The sequence below is a fragment of the Chiloscyllium punctatum genome, chromosome 37 (genome assembly GCF_047496795.1).
Source record: "Chiloscyllium punctatum isolate Juve2018m chromosome 37, sChiPun1.3, whole genome shotgun sequence".
NCBI lineage: Eukaryota > Metazoa > Chordata > Chondrichthyes > Orectolobiformes > Hemiscylliidae > Chiloscyllium > Chiloscyllium punctatum.
Window position 1 is genome coordinate 29,394,487 of NC_092775.1, and position 22,870 is coordinate 29,417,356.

General features: G+C 42.7%; 1 protein-coding gene across 4 annotated transcripts in view; it reads right to left on the reverse strand.

Moving 5' to 3' along the window:
* LOC140462958 (breast carcinoma-amplified sequence 1-like) overlaps positions 1 to 22,870 on the reverse strand; it is a 120,597-nt gene that overhangs the window by 42,894 nt on the left and 54,833 nt on the right. For all 4 annotated transcript variants that reach the window (XM_072556514.1, XM_072556515.1, XM_072556516.1 and 1 more), the window contains 2 exons: positions 1,076 to 1,240; positions 232 to 294 (listed from right to left, as the gene is read on the reverse strand). In XM_072556514.1, coding sequence (XP_072412615.1) covers positions 232 to 294; positions 1,076 to 1,240 — 228 coding nt within the window. The remainder of the gene's footprint in view (positions 1 to 231; positions 295 to 1,075; positions 1,241 to 22,870) is intronic.

The following is a 22,870-nucleotide window of genomic DNA, read 5'->3' on the forward strand; positions in this document are numbered from 1 at the left end:
TGTTAGGAAATAAAGGATGGGTTTGTAGTGATTTATAATGCACTGAAGTTAGCTTTCCACAGACAGTGTGGACAGAAAGGGGCTCTGTTGTTGTCTGCTGCTTCTCATTTTCTTCTTTGTCTTCTTCCTGTTCATGCTCCTGCTCATGAGTTGCTCACTTGATAGCTGGTGGCAAGATGATATGTGATATAAAGAAACAAAAAGGGAAGGGAAAATAAACAAGGGGCTCACCTTGTCATCTGATGTCTGCTGTGAGTCAAGTTCTGCCTTGGAAGAAGACTTTGTTGGTGTCACCTATAATGAAAATTGCAGTTAGTTGATACTCCAAAGTAGTCGAGTAAAACATGATAAAGACAAGGATGGAGGCTTCAACACAGATGGACTGTGGCATGGACTGAAGTCAGTTACAGGGATGATAATATGTGGTCTTCATGATTAAGAGAGACACAATTAATAAAGGCAATACAGAGTTTGTAATGGGAAACAAAAACTGATATTTTCAAGCTTTCCATTCCATCTTCTACTTAGAGGCTTTCCTGCATCTAGTGACTCATGAGGCTGACCAACACATTCTTGTATTTGTTCCCAAGGTCAGATTTTTTTGGAACAACATTAGTGTGACACCAGATGCTCTCAGGGGTGGGGAGAGAGGAAGACTCTACTTCAAGAATGACTAAATATGAAAGTGTCCTGCTCTTACAGACAGCTATATTGAAATGATCTGCAGGATCAACTAGTGTTACCATCAAGTCCTCAAGTGGAACTTTAACTCAGAGATCTAGCTACACAACCTCAGCCTTGCCTTTTCCAAAGAGAATAAACCAAACTGAATCAATCTTTCCTCAGAGTTAATGTTCTCCATTCTTGGCAACATCCTCCTAAATCTCCTCTGTACCCTCTCAAGATTTCTAACATAAATTTGAAAGTCTACTTTAAAAAATAGTGATAGAATATAATTGATCTTGCATTAAAACTTGTGCAGATTGTCCTGGGATTCCTAAATAGATCTTAAGTTCCTTCTGCATCAGCAACATATTCCTGACCACAGAACCCAACACAACCTGTCATCGCTTACAAGCGTTTTGAAGAAATTCATGACCGACTTATCGTCTGCAGGTGTGTCTACTTTATTATCCTTCTCAGGTTCCTGGAGGTTCTTAGATGATTTTGAAGTTGTGTTTTGAGATACTTTGTTACCGTGTGACGGTGTTGTATAGTCCTTATTGCTGTCACCTGTTTCCTGAAATACACAATTGAGAATAAAGTTGAATTGTGTAGTTTGCAATGAGTCAGAAGATGTCTGCTGTTATCACATTTATACCACCTAAGGGGTAAATCAGGCTGCTGACTTATTGTTATAGTTTAAAATTAGAATTGGATTTGTATGCTGGCATTTGTGAGACTAAATTTCACAAATCTCTTTGCTTTAGTGTGAAAATTATAACTGAGCTACCTTGATACCTCAAGACATATTTTTACCTTGTATGGATATCAAAGCTGAGAATATAAAGCAAGATAGCTGGTAAAATGTAGTAACTGGACAGAGACATCTGATAATTAATAATGCTAGCCAGAGTTTAGTTGTATTGGGGAGTAATACTCCCCAATACAACACTGCTCAGCTTCTGGCACTCTGGTATTGAGACAGACAGACTCGGATTTGATGTACAAAGAATTTGTAGCACACCATGTAGCACTGCTTTGTAGTCTGCATAGATTGGCCAGGAGCAAACATCGTCATTGGTGGATGTGGAATCCTATGGCTTTTTAATTGATATCATTGAGGAAGTCTGCATGGGCTGTATAGGTAGGGGTCTGCAGAACTGTTTGCTCCCAAAGAATTGATAGGCAACAACATTCTTCAAACATGTTTTTGTCCCTCCTATAGCACTGGGGGACAGGAGGCAGGATGGGGAGATGGTGGAATGGGACATACGCATTTGGATTTGTCCTAGAATTATGGGAGGACTTCTGAAACCTGGCAATATTAATTTGGGATTGCTGTGGAGGGAGGAGCTGTGCTTTGACAAAACAGGAGGGGGAGGCATGTTTAGCTTCCCAGCAATTCCTGGTTTCAGCAGTTAAATACAAATACAGCTGAAAGAAAATCAATCTAACTACTGCCAACAGTCAAAACCTAAGCAACAAGTAAAGAGTTTCAAAATCTAATGTTTTTTAAGCTGATGTGAAGAAGTTAGCTGAAGAAAGAAATTTTAAGGCAGGTTTCCAATGTACTTCTCTGTTGAGCAGGAAGATTATACCTTGCGCAAAACGGAATTACAATACTCAATCAACAGCTGTGTCACAAGTTTAATGAGTAGCTTGAATTCTGGGTAGTGAGAATTACTCCAGGAATAGGAAGGATCTTACTAACCTGTGTAACTGAGAGTTGTAAAGCATATCATGATGCACGGTGTATGCTATGTTCTATGGATTGGTACCATCTTATATCATAGAGTCAGAGGGATATATAGCACTGAAACAGACACTTCGGTCCAACTCGTCCATGCCAACCAGATAATCTAAATTAATGTAGTCCCAATTGTCAGCATTTGGTCTATGTCTTTCTAAATAATTCCTATTTATATCCCATCCAGATGCCTTTTAAATGCTGTAATTGTACCATCCTCCACCACTTCCTCTGACAGTTCCTTCCACACAAGCATCACACACTGCATGAAAATGTTGCCCCTTAGGTCCCTTTTAAATCTTTCCGTACTCACCTTAAAGGTATGCCCTCTAGTTTTGGACTCCCCTTACCTTGGGGAAAAGATCTTGGCTATTCACCCTACCCTTGACCCTCATGATTTTATTAACTTCTATAAGATCACTGCTCAGCTTCTGACGCTCCAGAGAAAACAGCCCCAGCCTATTCCTCCTGTCCCTATAGCTCAAACTCTCCAACCCCGGCAACATCCTTGTAAATCTTTTCTGAACTCTTTCGAGACTCATAGAGTCCTAGGGGTGTGTAGCACGGAAACAAGACTCTTCGGTCCAACTCGTCCCTGATGATCAGATATCCTAAATTATTCTAGACCATTTACTAGCATTTGCTCCATATCCCTCTAAACCTTTCCTATTCATATACCCATCCAAATGCCTTTTAAATATTGTCATTGTATAAGCCTCCACCACTTCCTCTGGCAGCTCATTTCTTACAGATACCACCCTCTGCATGAAAACGTTGCCCCTTAGGTGCTTTTTAAATCTTTCCCCTCTCACCTTAAATCTATGCCCTCTAGTTTTGGAATCCCCTACCCTGGGGGAAAAGACCTTCACTATTCACCCTATCCATACCCCTCAAGATTTTATAAACTTCTAAGGTCATGCCTCAGCTTCTGACACTCCAGGGAAAACAGCCCCAGCCTATTCAGCCTCTCCCTGTAGCTCGAACCCTGGCAACATCCCTGTAAATCTTTTCTGCTCCCTTTCAAGCTTAACACCATTCCTATGGCAAGGAGACCAGAATTGAATGCAGCATTCCAAAAGTGGCCTAACCAATGTCATGTACAGCACAACATGACCTCCCAACTCCTATATTCAATGCACTGACCAATAAAGGCAAGCATACCAAACACCTCTTCACTATCCTATCTACCTGTGACTCCACTTTCAAGGAGCTATGAACCTCCACTCTAAGGTTTCTTTGTTCGGCAACATTCCCTAAGACCATACCATTAAGTATATAAGTCCTGCTCTGATTTGCCCCAGCAAAATGCAGCTCCTTATGTTTACCTAAATTAAGCTCCATCTTGTCGAACCTTAACAGCCCATCGAAAGTTCAGGCCAAATTTTGCGATCATGTTTGCATCAGGAGCAGCATTTGTGACCCTACAAAACTCAATCTATCACAGCGTATGACAGTCCCTTTAACTACTCCAGACCAGATAAGTAATGCAGAGGAGACTTGAATATTCCGGCCTTCCCAAACCAAGAGGCCATTTTGGGTGTGTGAACAGTTCATTTACAAAATCCAAAAAAGGCTCAGCCAGAAGAACAGCTGGAGCCCTCCACCTGCTTTGCCAATCTCACTGATGGAAACAATAACTTCAGTTAGAGTCATAGAGTCATAGAGATGTACAGCATGGAAACACACCCTTCGGTCCAACTCGTCCATGCTGACCTGATATCCTAACATAATGTAGTCCCATTTGCCAACACGTGGCCCATATCTCTCCAAACCCTTCCTATTCATATACCCATCCAAATGTCTTTAAATGTTGCAATTGTACCAGCCTCCACTACTGCCTCTGGCAGCTCATTCCATATACGTACCACCCTCTGCGTGAAAAGGTTGCTCTTAGGTCTCTTTTACATCTTTCCCCTCTCACCCTAGACCTATGCCCTCTAGTTCAGGACTCCCCCAATCTAGGGAAAATACCTTGTCTATTTACCCTATCTGTGCCCTTCATGATTTTATAAACCTCTATAAAGTCACCCCTCAGCCTCCGACGCTCCAGGGAAAACAGCCCCAGCTTATTCAACCTCTCCCTATAGGTCAAATTCTCCAACCTTGGCAACATTCTTGTAAATCTTTTCTGAACTCTTACAAGTTTCACAACATCCTTCCAATAGGAGGGAGACCAGAACTGCACACAATATTCCAAGACTGGCCTAACCAACACCCTGTACAGCTGCAACATGGCCTCCCAACTCCTCTACTCAATGCTCTGTCCAATAAAGGAAAGCATACTAAATACCAGCTTCACTATCCTATCTACCTGCAACTCCACTTTCAAGGAAGTATGAACCTACACTCCAAGGTCCCTTTGTTCAGCAACACTCCCCAGGACCTTAGCATTAAGTGTATAAGCCCTGCTCTGATTTGCTTTCCCAAAATGCAGCACCTTACATTTATTTAAATTAAACTTCATCTGCCACTCCTCAGCCCATTGGCCTATCCGATCAAGGTCCTGTTTTAATCTGAGGTAACCTTCTTCGCTATCTGCAAACTTACTAGCAATATCTCCTATGTTCACATCCAAACCATTTATATAAAGGATGAAAAGTAGTGGACCCAGCACCGATTCATGTGGCACACCACTGGTCACAGGCCTCCAGTCTGAATGCAACCCTCCACCATCCTCTGTTTTTTACTATGCTTTAGTGTCTGCTGCGCTAATTTAAAGTACCCCCTATCAGACTGCAGGGTGCAGTTCAAATGAGGGGAAGAATTCACTCTTTCTTACATTACTTTTCCACCCACTTTTAAATAGAACCTACAGTTTTGAGCAGATGAGCAGGACACTGGACCCTGGTAGTTAGGGACTTTGTAGGCTGAGATGTTATCAGGATCTGCACTACATTAGCATGTACATAGTGATGGCCAAACCTATTGGGAGATGGAGCGATGGCCAAACCTCACCCAGGAAGTAGGTTTTTAATTGTTTTATTTAGGTTTCCTTTTAGGGTGGGCTTTTAATCTCCAGCCCTTCACCCAGAACCTGGGGAAAATACAGTGAATCCCTTTGCATGCTCAGTTGCACTCCGCCTGTTATTCTGATCATTAACGTAGTAGAGACTGGAAATTGAACCAGAGATTCTTTAGCTGTTCATACATCAATATCACATCAGGAAGGTGATGGTCTCATGGTGTTATCACTAGACTATTAATCCATAGACCCAAGTAATACTCTGAGGACCATGGCAGATGATAGAATTTGGATTCAATTAAAAATCTGGGATTAAGAGTCTAAGGACCATCATGGAACCATTGTCACTTGTCAGAAAAGCTTAGCTGATTCACTAATGTCCTTTAGAGAAGGAAATCTGCCATCCTTACTTGGTCTGACCTACATGTGAGTCCAAGCCCTCAGCAATATGGCTGGCTCTCAGATACCCTCTGAGCAAACTGGGGATGGGCAATAAATACTGGCCTGGCCAGTGACATCCACATCTGTCCAATGTCATGGCAGCCTGTTCATCCCTCTACAATTTTGTTATCATGACAGCACATCTTTTCCTTGCTCTCATTTAAGGCTACCCTGAGAGAACAAGGAAAGCAAAAAGGAAGAGAATTAGGGAGGAGACTTCTAGACCCCCCATCACTCATGTGGGCTGTCCATGAACATACACTCAGACTCTGGTTTCCATCAAAATCTCATTCTTCCAGCTGTTCCACAATTTTCCACTGTTCAATCCATCTCCCATATATCATCACAGCATCCTCCAGTCAAAGTATTGAAATTAAGATTGTATAATAACATCTTGGTAGCACAGAACTCCAACAAAGAAGAGAACCTTGACACTTGCAGCTGTTCATCCTGGAAATCGGGACTGAAACACAAGAAACCTAATTTAAAAAGGACGTGACAATAGATGGTGAGAGAAGAGTCTGCTGATTGGTTGGACACCTGACGCCTGGAGGAAGAACACTTCATTTTCCGCCTCAGGACCCTCTAAGCCCATGGTAACAATGTGGATTTCACCAGTTTCCTCATTTCCCCTCCCCCACCTTACCCCAGATCCAACCTTCCAGCTCAGCACTGCCCTCATGACCCATCTCGTCTGTCCATCTCCCTTCCCACCTATCCGCTCCACACTCCCCTCTGACCTATCACCTTTACCCCCATCTCCATCGACTTATCGCACTCTCAGCTACCTTTCCCCCAGCCCCACCCCCTCCCATTTATCTCTCCACCCCCGAGGCTCCCAGCCTCATTCCTGATGAAGGACTTTTTCCCAAAATGTCAATTTTCCTGCTCCTCGAATGCTGCCTGACCTGCTGTACTTTTCCAGCACCACACTCTTGACTCTAATCTCCAGCATCTGCAGTATTCACTTTCGCCTATGGTTGGAACTGGTAACTGTTATAATTAACTGATAAAATTCAAACCAGGCAAGTCAACACTGATTGTCAGGATATTGCCATGAGAATGGTCTTTCTCCATTGCCCTGTTTCAGCAATAAAGAATGGTGCTTTATGTGTGAATAAATGTAGCTTCTTGCATGTGCAACTGCATCATATTCTAAACACAATCTTCAATTGGATTTCAGTGTATTTTGTGACACAATCAAGTTTAATTAGAAAATACTATTGTCCCCATATGTCCACACTTCAGAAATATCCTAGAAGGTGCAAAGATAATTCTTGTCATCCTTCTCCACTACCTTCTTAAACTGGTTTTCTTTGTACCATCCTTCTTTACTTGCAAGAATTACTCCTGGAAACCACCTTGGCTGCTTCATTCCTCACTTCTCTTTGCTCACCAAGTTGAACATCTCAAAGGGTTGTCTCTCTCTTGCCCTGGACTCTCAGATTTCTCTTGTATCTGTCTTATCTCCAAAACATATGATTTGTATGACACCCACCACTCACATTATTGATCTCATTCTGGGAAACTGCTGATAAAAGCAACTGCTTTTCTTGTAAATGACTGCCCTTACTTGGGCACTGAATTATGACTCTTCAAACTGGAAACTAACAACAAACATATTAATTAGCCAAATAACTTAACCCAAGGTCTCTCAAAATAAGAAATGCCACAAACACATTTTAGAGTGGGGTCTGCTGTGAGCCAAACATGGAACAGGCTTGAAAGAACAATAATAAATGTTGATGGAATGGTTTATAAATATATTTTATATGTATAAAATATAAACCTTAGAAAAATATGCATTCAGGCTGGACTGTTTAGAAATATGTACAAAAGCAAATTCAAATGTTTTGCAATGAGTTTCAATATAGACAGCACTCTCAGGTGCCCTCCTGTTATAACATAGATAAACAAACATATTTTTCACTTGGTTATAAAGAAGCAACGTTTACATTTCAATGATCTTAGTGTTCACACTCCATGAGGAATTTGAAACATAATACTTTCAGTTCTGCTCAAAGAAGAAAAACAAATTACGAAGGAGAAAGCTGAAAAATACTATTATTGTTTTATGGCCTTTGGAAAATAAACTGTAAATTGATGCAGTGTTGAACTTTGAGTGAACAGCAATGTCGTATGAAAATGAATCATTTATTGTTACTGAAATACTAGCTTCTCACGCAGGATAATGAGGTGCTTGTGTCGGCACTAGCAGATGTTTTGAAAAGAACTTGCAGTATAATGGAGAATGCCAGTGCTAGGATTAACACAAAGCTTTTCTTACTGAACCAACAGATACTTTATTATACAAAGCATTCTAAAAATGATCACAATTTATATTACACCTCCCTTCTCCGCTTTTGTAGTTTCTTCTTAAACTGATGTGATACTTCAAAATACTTATATTGTTTCAAAACATTATGGTTTATTGGGTCTATCTCACTGAAACTTCTGAATAAAGGTTTGAGTAACAATTGATGCAAACTTCGACATACTTATTCTTGCTTAAAACACATGCAGATATTAAAATTGTGTTGTTAAATTGAAGGTCAAAAATAAATCGCCCAAAACCATTCCCAATAAAGGACTGTATACCACTTGAGTTGGCAAGTTATGACTACAAATCCAATATTTCCAAATGTTTTGACAGTAACTTGGCAAATGTAAACCCATTGTTGTGGTAAAAATGACCACCTTAGGGAAAGCTTTCATGACTATATCTCATCAAGTCTCATTCAATGAAGACCTGAATGAAAAACATTGATACATAACAGATACCAGTACTCTGAACAATAGTGGCTACCGATTATGAACACAGTATAATTTTTGGCTTTTTTTACTGACAGTCTTATGGGTTTTGAGCTCAGTTCATCTGTTAACAGTGTGTATGGGATTTTCATATCAGAGGTGGGAACGTGGAAGTGGGTCTAATTCTGCCAACACAATTCCATCTCTTTCACCAAATACCTGGGATATGGGATTTTCCCAGTGAAAGGTCCTACTTTGTGCCAGAGTGTTGTCTGCCCTTTTTCAAGAGTTCCAATCAGTATCAGCGCTGGCAATAGGTCTGAACCTCAGTTGCCAGCGCATATCAGTCTCCTGGGCTCTCTGCACATGAGTTATCAAAATTGATGCTTGATCAAAATCCGGTCCTTCTTTGGATTCACCGCCTGCTGCTATCCCTCTTTTACTGACCTTCTTCAATATTAGCTTGTCCCCAATATCTCACCCCTCAAAAACTCCCCTATGTCTTGACTTTGAAGAAATTATCTGACATTTTGTTTTATCTTCACACATCACAAAATGAAAATCCTGTCAAACTGATCTCGGTCTTTCAATGGCAGCAGGCTAGCTCCATGCTTCCCTGTCCTGCTCCCCACCTGCCACACACCCCCTTCCCCCGCCTCACCGCAGTCACCCCACTTTGTTCCCATGCCTTGCTCGTATGCCTTTCCTGGCCAGGCAGCATCCGAGGAGCAGGAGAATCGACTCCAGCATCTGCAGTCCTCACTTTCTCCTATGCCTTTCCTGACCTGCATCTCCCAAAATGGCTCACAAAATGCGCTTGGAACTATCCTTTCCATCTCCTACACAAATAGTGAGAGATCTACAGTGCAACACTAGGGGACGCCCACAGACAATTTCCCTATCTCCTGCCAGAGCTTCTTGTTGCAATTGACAAGTTAACAGTTAGTGGAAGTGTTTCTTGTGAACTTCAGCTGAAACCAAGATATGATTCTGGACTCCCCTCATATCTGCTCAAATCCTGACATGAGGATTTCAAACATCTTCATATAATAGCGTGTGTGTCTGTAATGGCTGCAATATTAATCTGTTTACTGTTTCACCTAATAGAGACACCATAGTTTTAGATCCTTGCCAAGTATGCCAAGCAAAGGGTTTCATTCATCTATGCAGGAATATCTAAGGCAGACCTGAGATTTTTATATGAATACAAAAGCGAACAGCAGTTACCATCATCTATGATTGTAGGTACTTAAAATGACACCTAATATGTCGCTAATGAGAGCTTCCATTCATTGTCTTCTCGAAGGACATAGAACAAACATCTTAATTTTGGAATCACAGACTCTATTCTCCCCATCCTTCCAATCCAGCAGATGCTGCACTTGAACTCCTCTTTTTCTCTTTTCTGATCAGACTCATTATTCAGTCTCAGCCTAGCCCCACTGTCCTATAGCCCACAGGCTCTAAGCTAAGTTTTACTGGTCATAAGCAGAGGAGCTTGGGAAGTGGGGATGAGTGAACACTCTTAAGAGGAGGTAGGCAGCCAAATTTCTCCAAGGTCCTATTATGGGGCATTTAACAGTGCACACAACATTTTAGTGACTGTGGATCAATTTCTGCTGTGTGAAGAATCTACCAGCTATATAGATGTTGCCCCAGATGTTGCCGAGGAAAGGGTTATGAAACTAATCAAGGGAGGAAATGGTGATTTGTTTCTTATGGTGGTGGTGGTGGTGGGGTTTCTCTTCCAGCCCCCAGTCTTTTGATATTTAAGAGTTTGTCTTCACCTACTTGCTTTAGGCCCTAGGTCTCTCATCCACCTCAGCAACAACCATCACACCCCCTCTGATTGTACTGGTAGCACTCACAGATGGCCCACCATTCTTCATAAGATGGGTGTCATCCATAAGTGCAGTCCCAGGTTCTGCAGTTTCTCCCCAACCCCGAGTCCCACTCCAAGCCTAGTGTTAAGCCCCCTTCAGCCTGAGGGAAACCATACCCTTTGATTTAGGACTCAGTTAAATTCAGAACTTTGGCTTTGTTTGTGGCCTCAACAAGGTCTTGCCAAATCTATTACTGGCTCTTCGCTGAGGCCCCATGAGTTGTAGTATGTGTGGTAATATGTGGTAAGATTTATTTTTAAATGAATAATAATGTACACCTGTATGCATAAGCTGTTCCAAATGGGAGGCTTATACAATTGTTAATGTATTATAGGAAGATGAAATGAATCATGTGACCTATTCTGAATTCTGTCAATAGGCTGAGCATTGGAGTTCTTATTGATTAAAGGCAATGCTTAATTGTTTTGCTCAAAAGAAAGTCTAAGGTATTCATGCTTGAAGACTTAAGGCAGCAATATATATGTTTATATGGTTAGGTTGGGAAATTCCATAATCCCAGGAAAGTGTTTAGAAAGCTAGGTTACAAATTGTGATAGTTTAAACCGTTCATTCATTTCCAAGCTACAATATAGTTAGGATTTAAAGATCAGGTAATCAGCATTTCTACCAGGATATGATGGCTGTGTTATTTATGTTGTCAGGAGATGGGGGAGAGACATGAGTAAACATGAAGAATCGAATTACACACCTTCCTAAAATATTAGTGAATTTCACATGCAAGTTAATCTGCCAGGATCTGGGAAAAGTGCAGCTGTGGACAGAGGTCTCTTTGATTCACTGTGTGGGAATGCTAGTGAGAATTCATGCTCAGATTGAAATGACTAAATTCAATGACAATTTAAAATGAGACCAGAGCACTTGCCTACCTTGAGCTCGAGGGAGAAACTCCAAGGAAACCCCTCACCATGAATCCAGTTATAAAGGTGAAAGGAAAATGGAAGAAAATCCTCAGAGCTACCCAAGGAAGATTTCCAACAGTGCTTGCAGTTAAAGGGCAAAGCTCTGTTTGAAACTCTATAGTATAAGGTGCCAACATGAATAGTGTATAGCCAGCGTTGATCATTACAGTGAAAGCTTCAAATCTTGCCATGTCATCTTTTTAGCAAATTGGAAATTTTAATTTATTTTTAGAAAAACATTATGAGCCTTGTTATTGGGATTGTAATAAAACACAAACACAACAACCTGAGTCTATACAGAGTTTTCACAATGAATCTATACAAAATCAAGGGACACTTGTACCCTCTATGGAAATCATTGTTACCTACTCTTACTGGTTGACGATGCTCTCCACCGCATCTCCTCCACTTCCCGCTCCTTGAACTCCGCCCCTCCAATCGCCACCAGGAGAGAACCCCACTGGTCCTCACCTACCACCCCACCAACCTCCAGATACATCGTATCATCCTTCGTCATTTCCGCCACCTCCAAATAGACCCCACCACCAAGGATATATTTCCCTCCCCTCCCCTATCAGCGTTCCAGAAAGACCATTCCCTCCACGACTCCCTCTTCAGGTCCACAGCTCCCACCAACCCAACCTCCACTCCCGGCACCTTCCCATGCAACCGCAAGAAATGTGAAACTTGCGCCCACACCTCCCCCCTCACCTCCCTCCAAGGCCCCAAGGGATCCTTCCATATCCATCAAAAATTCACCTACACCTCTGCACACATCATTTACTGCATCTACTGCACCCGATGTGGCCTCCTCTACATTGGGGAGACAGGCTGCCTACTTGCGGAACGTTTCAGAGAACACCTCTGGGACACCCGCACCAACCAACCCAACCGCCCGTGGCTGAACACTTTAACTCCCCCTCCCACTCCGCCAATGACATGCAGGTCCTTGGCCTCCTCCATTGCCAGACCATGGCAACATGACACCTGGAGGAAGAACGCCTCATCTTCCGCCTAGGAACCTCCAACTACAAGGGATGAATGCAGATTTCTTCAGCTTTCTCATTTCCCCTCCCCCCCATCTTATCTCAGTCCCAACCCTCGGACTCAGCACTGCCCTCTTGACCTGCAATCTTCTTCCTGACCTCTCCACCCCCCACCCCCTCTCCGGCCTATCACCCTCACCTTGACCTCCTTCCACCTATCGCATTCCCAACGCCCCTCCCCCAAGTCCCTCCTCCCTACCTTTTATCTTAGCCTGCTTGGCACACCTTCCTCATTCCTGAAGAAGGGCTTATGCCCGAAATGTCGATTCTCCTGCTCCTTGGATGCTGCCTGACCTGCTGCGCTTTTCCAGCAACACATTTTTCTACTCTTAATAATACCAATCAGAAATATCGCTTTGCTGATGATCAGTTTCTATTATTAGAATATTTTAAATTAATTAAAAATTGATTCCAGGGAATCAATTTAGCTCAGTTGGCTGGATTGTTGGTTTACAGAGCAGTGTGAAGCCAACAGTGTGGGTTCAATTCCCATCACTGGTTTGAGATTACCGTGAAGAACTCTTCTTCTCAACCTTTTCCTTTGTCTGAGATCTGTGACCCTCAGGTTAAATCACCACCAGTCGCTTCTCTCTCTAATGAGAGCAGCCCCTGTCGGGTAAGATGCTGATGACACAACAATTGCTTCCAAAATGGAAAGTGCTGTAAGATCTGAATAAGCTAAGAAATAGGAACAGGACAAGGGTTATGGTTAGGGTTAAGGCAGCCTCGAACCTGCCCTGCCATTCAATAGGCTCATGGCTGATCTGACATTCCTCACATCCTGGATTAGTGGTGCTGGAAGAGCACAGCAGTTCAGGCAGCATCCTACGAGCAGCGAAATCAACGTTTCAGGCAAAAGCCATTCCTCACATCCATCTAGCTGCCCTTTCCCCATAACCCTTGATCAAGAATCTGTCTATCACAGCTTTAAGCATACATAATAAGTCTGCTCCCAAAAGCTCTTAACGACACCAAGTTCCAAAGACTCACAACCCTTTCAGCAAAGATGTTTCTCCTCATCTCAGCCTTAAATTAGGGCTCCTTAACTCTTAACTCTTAACCACACAGATCAAAAAACCTGAATTCAATTTCTCTTCAACTCCCTGCTAGCTAACTTCAATTACTGGATTGCTATAATTGGCTGCTGCGCACACAAACAAAAGAAAGATAAAAGATTCACAAGGTTCCTACTCCTGATCATTATCCAGTCGCTCAAAATAAAAAATCTGCAAGTATAGTCATAGGTTGAGGACACGATTGGCTCAGCTGAGATTGCTTACATGGTCAGGGGCTTGGGATTGAGCTTCATGCATAGAGAATAACTACTTGGATGAGAAACCAGATGGCTGCGGTTCCTTGTAGTAACCATGTACACATGTGTTAATAGATGTTCATTTAAACATTTACATTACTTCTAAATCCATTTGTATTAACTGTATTGCTTAATTATCCAAATACACCATCTAATAATCAAAATATTTTAAATATGGTGTGGCTTATTCCAAAGAAAATCATAAATCCAAGAGAATAAGTTCTTCAATCTAATTTTACTTCTTAAAATATCAAAGCAAAATATGTCACAAAATATTATATCAGTTATAAATATTAGGTAGAAGCTTGTTTTTGTGGAGTGTAGGTGGAGTATTGTGATTCACCATGTAATCCACTCCCATTAATAAACTTAGTGCATCACCTTCAACAAAACTGTACAGTCCCACATTATTCGTGTCTGTTAAAATTAATAAATATGATACAGCTGATCCTTTATTTGTAAAAAGGACTTTTACCTCCATGATATTAAATAATTCTCTGAACAAGGACAAATAGTTCAAATGTGTTTTTGCACTGTTACACAGTGTTTAACTTAACCCAACTGCAATTTGAATTACGGATCATATGATTTGAAATTGTCTCCAAGGATACCTAAACTGTGACTATTTTTACGATGTGTGGTGTGTTTAAGCTGTTCTGGTGTAATATATTTTCTTCCACTATTTGTACAGCAGTTTATGAAGACAAACTAGTACTTTTTAATACAAGACAGCATTATGCATTGCTATTCAGCATCTCAAAGCAAAGCTATAGATTTAAGGGAAAAAAAAGTAAAACTTGGGAAATGTCACACAGTACTCGGACTTGCCTTGTATATCTGGAAATGGAACTACAGTATGCCCTGTATGCTCACTTCACAGTTTTGCTGCTTTGTACCTTTTTTTTCTCTCTGTTTACTTCCCTGGGCTTGCTTCCAATAAGATCTAGATTCACAAAATGACAAAATGACAAGATAATGCATGGCTTAGCAAGAGTGGATGCTGGGAAGCTGTTTCTGTTAGGCGGGAAGACTAGGACCCGTGGACACAGCCTTAGAATTAGAGGGGGTCAATTTAGAAAGGAAATGAGGAGACATTTCTTCAACCACAGAGTGGTGACTGTGGAACTCATTGCCACAGAGCGCAGCGGATGTTAAATGTCTTCAAGGCAGAGATTGATAAATTATTGATCTCGCAAGGAATTAAGGGCTACAGGGAGAGTGCGGGTAAGTGGAGTTAAAATGCCCATCAGCCATGATTAAATGGCGGAGTGGACTCGATGGGCCGAATGGCTTTACTTCCACTCCTATGTCTTATGGTCTTATGCTCTAAAATGTCATCCCTAAGTCTATTTTGCTGCAAATCTATGACAGTCGGCTGCAGCTTAAAACTGAGCTCTGGAATAGCTGATCTGGAACTGATCATCTCAAAAGTACAAATGTAATCTTAACAGTACTACAAATAAATCTATAAATATTTATTTGTTCAGCTCATTGAGCATACATTTATTCCAGAAATCCAATATTAAACTTCCTGCTCTGTTCTTCCCACTATAACCTTTGTATTGAAACAAAAAAGTAGGTTGTAATTTTGGTTACAGAAATATTTTAGTTATTGTCCAATTTTGGTACCACTTGACAACAGTATTACTGATTTTGGTTTATATCATTCAAGTCTTGAGTGACATGGACAATATCGCTGTATGTGGAAACATACAGAGAATTAAAAATTGAGATCTCAAAATTGAGAAAAAATTTCAGATTTATCATTTAAGATTTAAACAATGAGTTCAGAATCTTACTAAGAAGCGGTGACTAGCATATTTCCATACATTTGTTTCTCGTTAATAGCCTAACTCCCTTTATTTCTATGAAGCTGCTTATTCTCCTCTCCTTGCCTGAGACACTAGACAGTGCTCATTTCTGGCGTGAAATTCAGAATGATTACTGGTGGCAGCAGCTTGTTTCTTCAGGCCTTCATCCAAATCTACCTTCACCACAATATCCTTGAATGTCCCATGGACTCCATCCTCCTCCACCCTTCAGCCAAGCGAGTCAGCATCAGCTAACCACGAGCCTCAATACATCGTCATGCCTACTCTTGGGCTGACTCTCAAGCCACTTCAGCCCTTTAATTTACAGCTTACAACTTACACACTTCTGCCAGATCTGTCAGATCACAAACATCCATGTGGAACGTTTCTGATCACTCATAGGTTTATTTCTTAGCTCTCATTGACTTTGCACTCAATTGGAGACTGCAAGTCTCAGTGACTTACATTTTGTTTTAGTTTGTAGCGAGAGGTAAGCAGCTTTTCACAGTTCAGAGCACTATGCAGTTAAATATATTGCAGAACGGCACCATGCTACATCAGTGTCAGACCTACACCTTGTGCCAACAGTTCATGCAGCACACACTCTTATGACTTGGTCATGTGTGTCCTTTTGGTGGTGGTGTTGGACAGGGCAGTCAAGGAGGATTTTTTGATTCACTCAGGGGATATGGGCTTCTCTGGTTAGTTCAGTATATAATTGTCCATTCCTAACTGCCTTACAGGAGTTGGCAGTGAGCTGTTTTATTGATCTGTTGTGATCCATTTGATGTAGGTACATCCATAATGCTGTTCCGGAGGGAGTTCCAGGTTTTTGACACCGTGACACTGAAGGAACAGCAATATATTTCCAAGTCAGGATAGTGAGTAGCTTGGAAAGGAATTTGCTGTTGGTGGTGTACCCTTGTATGTGCTGCCTGCCTCCTTCAGGCATTGGTGATGGGTTGGAAAGCGCTGCCTCAGGAGCCTTGGTAAATTTCTGAAGTTCATCATGTACCTGGTGCACAGTGCTGTTAATATGTGTCAGTGGGGGAGGAAGAGATTGTTTGTGGATGTGGTGCCATTCAAGTGGGCTGATTTGACCTGGATGGTGTCAAGCTTCTTTTGCGTTGTTGGAGCTCCATCCATCAGGCAAATGGGGAGTATTCCATCACATCTCTGACATGCAATTTGGAGATGGTGGACAGGCTTTAGGGGGTCAGGAGGTGAGTTACTCACTGCAGGATTCCTTGCCTTTGACCTTTTGTTGTAGCAACAGTATTTATATAGCCAGTCCTGTTGTGTTTCTGCTCAATGGTGTTCCCCCAGCATGTTGACGGTAGGACATTCAGTGATAGAAATGCCACTGAATGTCAAGGGGTGATGTGTAGATTGCATCTTGTTGGAGGAGGGCCTTTCCTTAAGACGCAGTAGTAGCACCACTATCTCTAAGCCAGGAAGCCTGAATTCAAGATCCACCTGTTATAGAGTTGTGTCAATAACGTCTGAACAGATTGATCCAAAAATATCTACCCTCAGGGTCTCTTGCAGTAATGTCCTAGAGCTGAGCAATAGCAATTATCTTCCTTCGTACAAACCAAATGAAAGCTTTCTCCCTGATTCCCATTAACATTAGTTTTACCAGGGCTTCTTAATGCTACTCTGAGTGAAATGCAGCCTTCATGTCAATGCCAGCCATTCTTACCTCACCCCTGGGAATTAGCTCTTTTGTCCATCTTTGAGTCAAGGCAGTATATAATATGGAGCTGAGTGATCTTGAGTGGAACCCAAACTGAGCATCAGTGGGTAGGTTATTGCTAAGCAAGGCAAAAGCGAGAACATTCCTGATGAAGGGCTTTTGGCCGAGGTGTCAGTTTTCCTGCTCCTCGGATGCTGCCTGACGTGCTGTGCTTTTCCAGCACGATATTCGCGACTCATTGCTTAGCAAGTTCTGCCTAATAGTACTGTTCACAACTCTAACTATACTGGATCATCTTGGCTAGAGGTGTGGCAAGTTTTGGAACATAAATCTTGGGTCAGAGTCCCAAATATTGTCAGAGCCCATACACTTTGCTGTATTCAGTGGCTCCAACTGTTTCTTTATATTACTGTGCAACAAGGGTGAGTAGTTTGAGAGTGTAAGGTAGGTCAGATTGATGAGTGGACATGATGCATGCAATTGTGAGAGCTTAGTCCATAAGCCTTAGTGACGTGCGTTATCCGCAGCTCCCCTCACCCCCAGTTCTGAAGAAGGGTTATACCTGAAATGTTGACTTCTCCACCTCCTGATGCTACCTGGCTTGCTGTGTTTTTCCAGCCTCCTGCTTTTACAATGTGTATGCTGCAGCAGAGTTAGAATGAATGATGGCCCTGTGAGCATGTGACAGTTGGTGGCATATATGTTGGCAAAATATTTCGGCCAGGACACTGACCTGGACTTAAGCTGGGTGAGTCTGGTGGCATGTTTCTTGCTCTCCTCTTTGCCAGTCCATCCAGTAGTATCTCCAGGTATCTGTTGGCGAACTGAGGAGCTAACATGCCTACCTTGGCCATGTCCTTGGGGATAATAGTGCAGGATCATGATGTGAAAGTCAGTTGCTGTCTTCCAGTTTCTGAAGTGCTGTGGAGTGGTGGTTTAAACATGGTACCAGTGGCATGAGTGCTACAAAGTCCCAGTAGTGACAAATGTTTCTGCCTCGCTTGTTGTACGATTCCCCAGTAAGTGTGCCATGGAGGCTGCTTTCAAGATTAATGAGATGAAAAGTAGAACTTTGAGAGAGAAGGTGTCATGGGCCATACTGGGTGTCCCACCACGATCCTTTCTAAAAAAGACACTTTACCCAAAAATGGGAAAATTCACCCCTTAATTTGTTTTCACTGTTAACCACCGCATGAATATTTTCCTCATGATGTTAGTGTGCATTATAATTGTGATTTGAAAGATCCTTAGTTATAATCTTATATAGCTCATAATTCAAGTTGGCTGCTGATCAATTGGTCGCAATGGATTTAACAAGCTACCTGCTGCTTGTCCATCTCAATTCATGCTGCTACATTAGCATCCAAATCCAGCCCTATAAAGCAAACGATTGTGTGCTCTACTCCAGGATTTGAGCAAAGAAATCAGATTGGCACCTGAATATAGTACTGAAGTACTGGTGCATTATCAAGAGGTACCACCTGTTAAACAGCCCTTCCCAAAATCCACAAACCAGACTACCCTGGTAGGCCCATCATACCAGGCTGTTCTTGTCCCATTGAGCTCATTTCTTCCTACCTTGACTCCATCCTCTTCCTACTTATCTAGACCCTGTCCACCTCCATCCGTGATTCCTCTGATGTCCTCCATCATATTGAAAATTTCCAGTTCCCTGGTCGTAACTGCCTCCTGTTCACCATGGATATCCAATTTCTCTATACCTCCATCCCCCACCAGAAATGGTCTGAGAGCTCTCAGCTTCTCCTTCAACCAGAAGCGCTAACACACTCCATCCACCACCACTCTCCTCCACCTGGCTGAACTCACTGAACAATTTCTCCTTTAATTCGTCTCACTTCTGTCAAGTCAAGGTGTGGCTATGAGCACCCGCATGGGTGCCAGTTACACCTGCCTCTTCTTGAGTGTATGGAACAATCCTTGTTCCACTCCTACACAGAGCCCCTCTCACAACTGTTTTCTCGATACATTGATGACTGCTTCGGTGCCGCTTAATGCTCCTGCCAGGAACTTGAAAGATTTGTTCATTTTGTCCCCAATTTCCACTCCTCTATAACTTTCACATCCCTTCCTTTTCTAACACCTCCCTTCCTTTCCTTGATCTCTGTGTCTCCATGTTGGGAAATAAACTGCCATCCCCTATAAAGCCACAGACTCCCATAGCTACCTTCACTACAGCTGTTCACACCCCACATCCCATTCTGCCAATTCCTTCGCCTATACTGCATCTGTTTGGATGATGCCACCTTCCAGAACAGCGCTACAAACATGGTTTGCTTCTTCTAGCACCGTGGTTTCCAACCCACTGTTGCTGAGAGAGTCCTCAGCTGCGTTCAACTATCACTCGTGTGTCCGCCCTTGCCCCTTTCTCATCACTCACAACAGCATGATCGGGTTCCCTTTGTCCTCACTTTTCATCCCACCAGCCTTCGCATTTAAAGGATCATTCTCAACCATTCCAGACAACTCCAGCAGAACGACACCACCAAACATGTCTTCCCCTCATTCCCCCATCTGCATTTCTTTGGGATCATTCCCTCCAGGACAACCCTAGTCCATTTATCGACCACGAACACTAGTCCCCGTTCCCACAGCACATTCCCATGTAACTGCAGAAGGTGCAACATCTGTATCTTCACCTTCTCCATGCTCACCATCCAAAGACCTATACAGTCTTTCCAGATGAAGTAGCATTTCATTTGTCCCTCCTCCAATCTTGTGTATTGTACTCGTTGTACTCAACGTGGCTTGCTCTACATTGGAGAAAGCCAATGTGGACTGGGTGACCACTTTGCAGAACACCTCCAATCTGTGCACAAGCATGACTCTGACCTTCCCCGAGCCAGTCATTATAATACTGTGTCTTGTTCGCATGCCCCCTTGTCTGTCCTCGGCATGTCGCAGTGCTTCACTGAATCACAGCACAAACTGGAGGAACAATATCTCATCGTCAAACTGGGCACTTTACAGCTTTCTGGACTTAATGTTGAGGGAACCAACGCCCATTCCTTTCCAAAAGAGAAAGTGCTGGAAAATCTCAGCAGGTCTGGCAGCATCTGTAAGGAGAGAAAAGAGCTGACATTTTGACTCTAACTGACCCTTTGTCAAAGCTAAAACAAAAAGGGAGAAATAGGGAGGTATTTATACTAGGCTGAGAGAAGGTGAGTCATGGGTCCAGAAGCAAAGGTAGCAATAAAGAGGTAATAATGACAGTGCATTGAGAGATTATAGGGAGATTAGGAGCTGTGAATGACCAAGGCTGAAGCCAGTTCCATGTGACAAAATATGTGGGGGATGGGGGGGATGGGTAAAGCAGAGGCAAAATGGAAAACGGGGAGAAGGGTAGCAAAGGGGGAAGAGGAGAGGAAAAAGGTGATGAGAGAGTGGGGAGCGAGAGAAAGAGAGACAATCAAGAAATAAGAGGTACAGAACAGTGTAAAAAAAAAGAAAAGAGAAACAAAATAAATGAAATAAAATTACAGAGCAAAATGAAAACCGAGGGGTCGAGATGGGATAATCATCTGAAGTTGTTGAATTCAGTGTTGAGACCAACAGGCTGTAACGTGCCTAGTCGGAAGATGAGATGCTGTTCCTCTAGTTTGCGTTGAGCTTCACTGGAACATTCAGGTACTCCCATTACTTTCCTTTCTTTTATCATTAATTGCTACATTTTCTGTTACCATGTCCTCTGTCCCCTCCTGCCACCCCAGTGGAACTGTCTGTTCTTTCATGTCTGGTAATTAGACACACCATTGCTCTGCCATTCTCATATTCCGGTCACAACATTTTTCTCCCGTAACACTCTTCACCACCCCAATCCCTGCCCCAACTATAGTTTAAGTGCTGCATCCTCCACACTGATGAAGGGTCATCTAAACTCTCTCTCCGCAGATACTGCCTGACCCACTGGAATCTGGTATTTGGTAAATGTTGTTAAACAGTTTGTCCGTTCAAGTGGACTCAGCCATTTAAACAAGTGCAAGTCAGTTCTTTCAATCAACACTCACCCTGCAATCAACGCTTCCAAAAGCAGTCTAACTAGTTCTGTGGGATCATGCTATAAAGATTGGCTATGACAGTACATCTATCAGGGAAATAACACTTTAAACACAGATAATTGAATGTGGGGTTCTTCCGAACACCCTAAGGCTACATCAAATGTGAAAGGTGCAATAGATATACAAACCCATGCAAGTTATTTCTTCTATTCCCCTAACTATATTTCAAATCCTTTATATCTGCAGAAACTGGTTGTCTGCAACAAAGGTTGCTTGCTTATTTAAATAAAAAATAGTCAGGCCTTAAAATGTGCTAACTGGCTAGTGACTAAATGTTTTCAAAATATTCAAGTGTCTTTCAGGTGGAGCCACAGGACTGAACCTTACTTTTTTTGTTCATGCCTGAGTTGAGTCAAATATTTTTAGAGGAGTCTTTGTCATGAGGCCTAGTAAGATTTCCTCCCAGATATCATCAAACCCGTTGCATTAACGCCTCCCTTTGCAGTCTCTCTCAGTCAAAACTCCGCCCGATCATTCAATGTGTCATTCCCAGCACAATTCACCACTCAGTAAATGTCCGTCAAAAGACTGGCATCCTGTCTGCCAGTCTATCTTCGAAAAGGCTGCTATGCGTCCAGACAAGCACTGGCATTCTGCAGCTGCTCTGCGTGCTCAAGGACACTTTTGGGAAATATTGGAAAAGGAAAGGAAACTGCTATGACTCTCCGACATTGACCTGAAGGTCCAAGTCGAGGGGTGGTTAAAGGAGAGCCGGCAGAGGAGGGTGTACCACTGGACCCTGACAGCGGGTCGAAGCTGCCACCTGGGTCCACAGGGCAGAGGAATACTGAAGTCAGAAGGTCAATGCCATCACTCTTCTCCCTGCTATTTCATATGCACTCCACGTCAACTGTACCCACCTCCCACCAAAGCCCATGCCCTGCCTCTTTCACTGTTGCCTGCAACATCTTCCCTCACTTCCTCACCATCAACCAGGCATGGCTACTGAGCTGTCTCCTCATTCTGTCTGAACATCTCACCTCTGTTTGACCACCTTCAACCAGGATCTCTCTTGTGGGGAAGCCAAACATCCATGTCCCACTAACCGAGTATGTATTACCCTACGCCCACACAAATAAAAATTGCTGAAGAAATCCAGCAGATTTTTTAGCATCCGTGGAGAGAAATGTTTCGAGTTCAGTGACCCTTCGTAATTCCACTGCAGCTCTCACACAAACTCCACTGTCACTTTCATTCATTGCACACTACTTACAACCACTGGCTGCAAGACTTCCTCTCTCTTGTGTCTTGCAGGTTCTGCCAGCATCTTGACCGTACCTCTGCACAAATGCTTGACTTCTCTAGAAGTCACCTCTTGGTCCTCTGAGACAAGGGTACAGAAGTCTCAGAGAAAGCATTGGCAAGGCTGCCCTCCTCTAATCCCCACCAGCTCAGATACTGACAAGTCGCGTGGTGGCATTAGGCTTCAATAGAAACTATATTTCAGAGTAGTTTTGCTGATAGTTCCCATTTCTCTCAAAGGTAGAGACTCTTGCTACCAGCCCTTGGTAGTTTTCCAAATGGCTGTTCTTCTGCAAGAGCCTAAACAGTGAGTGCTTCAC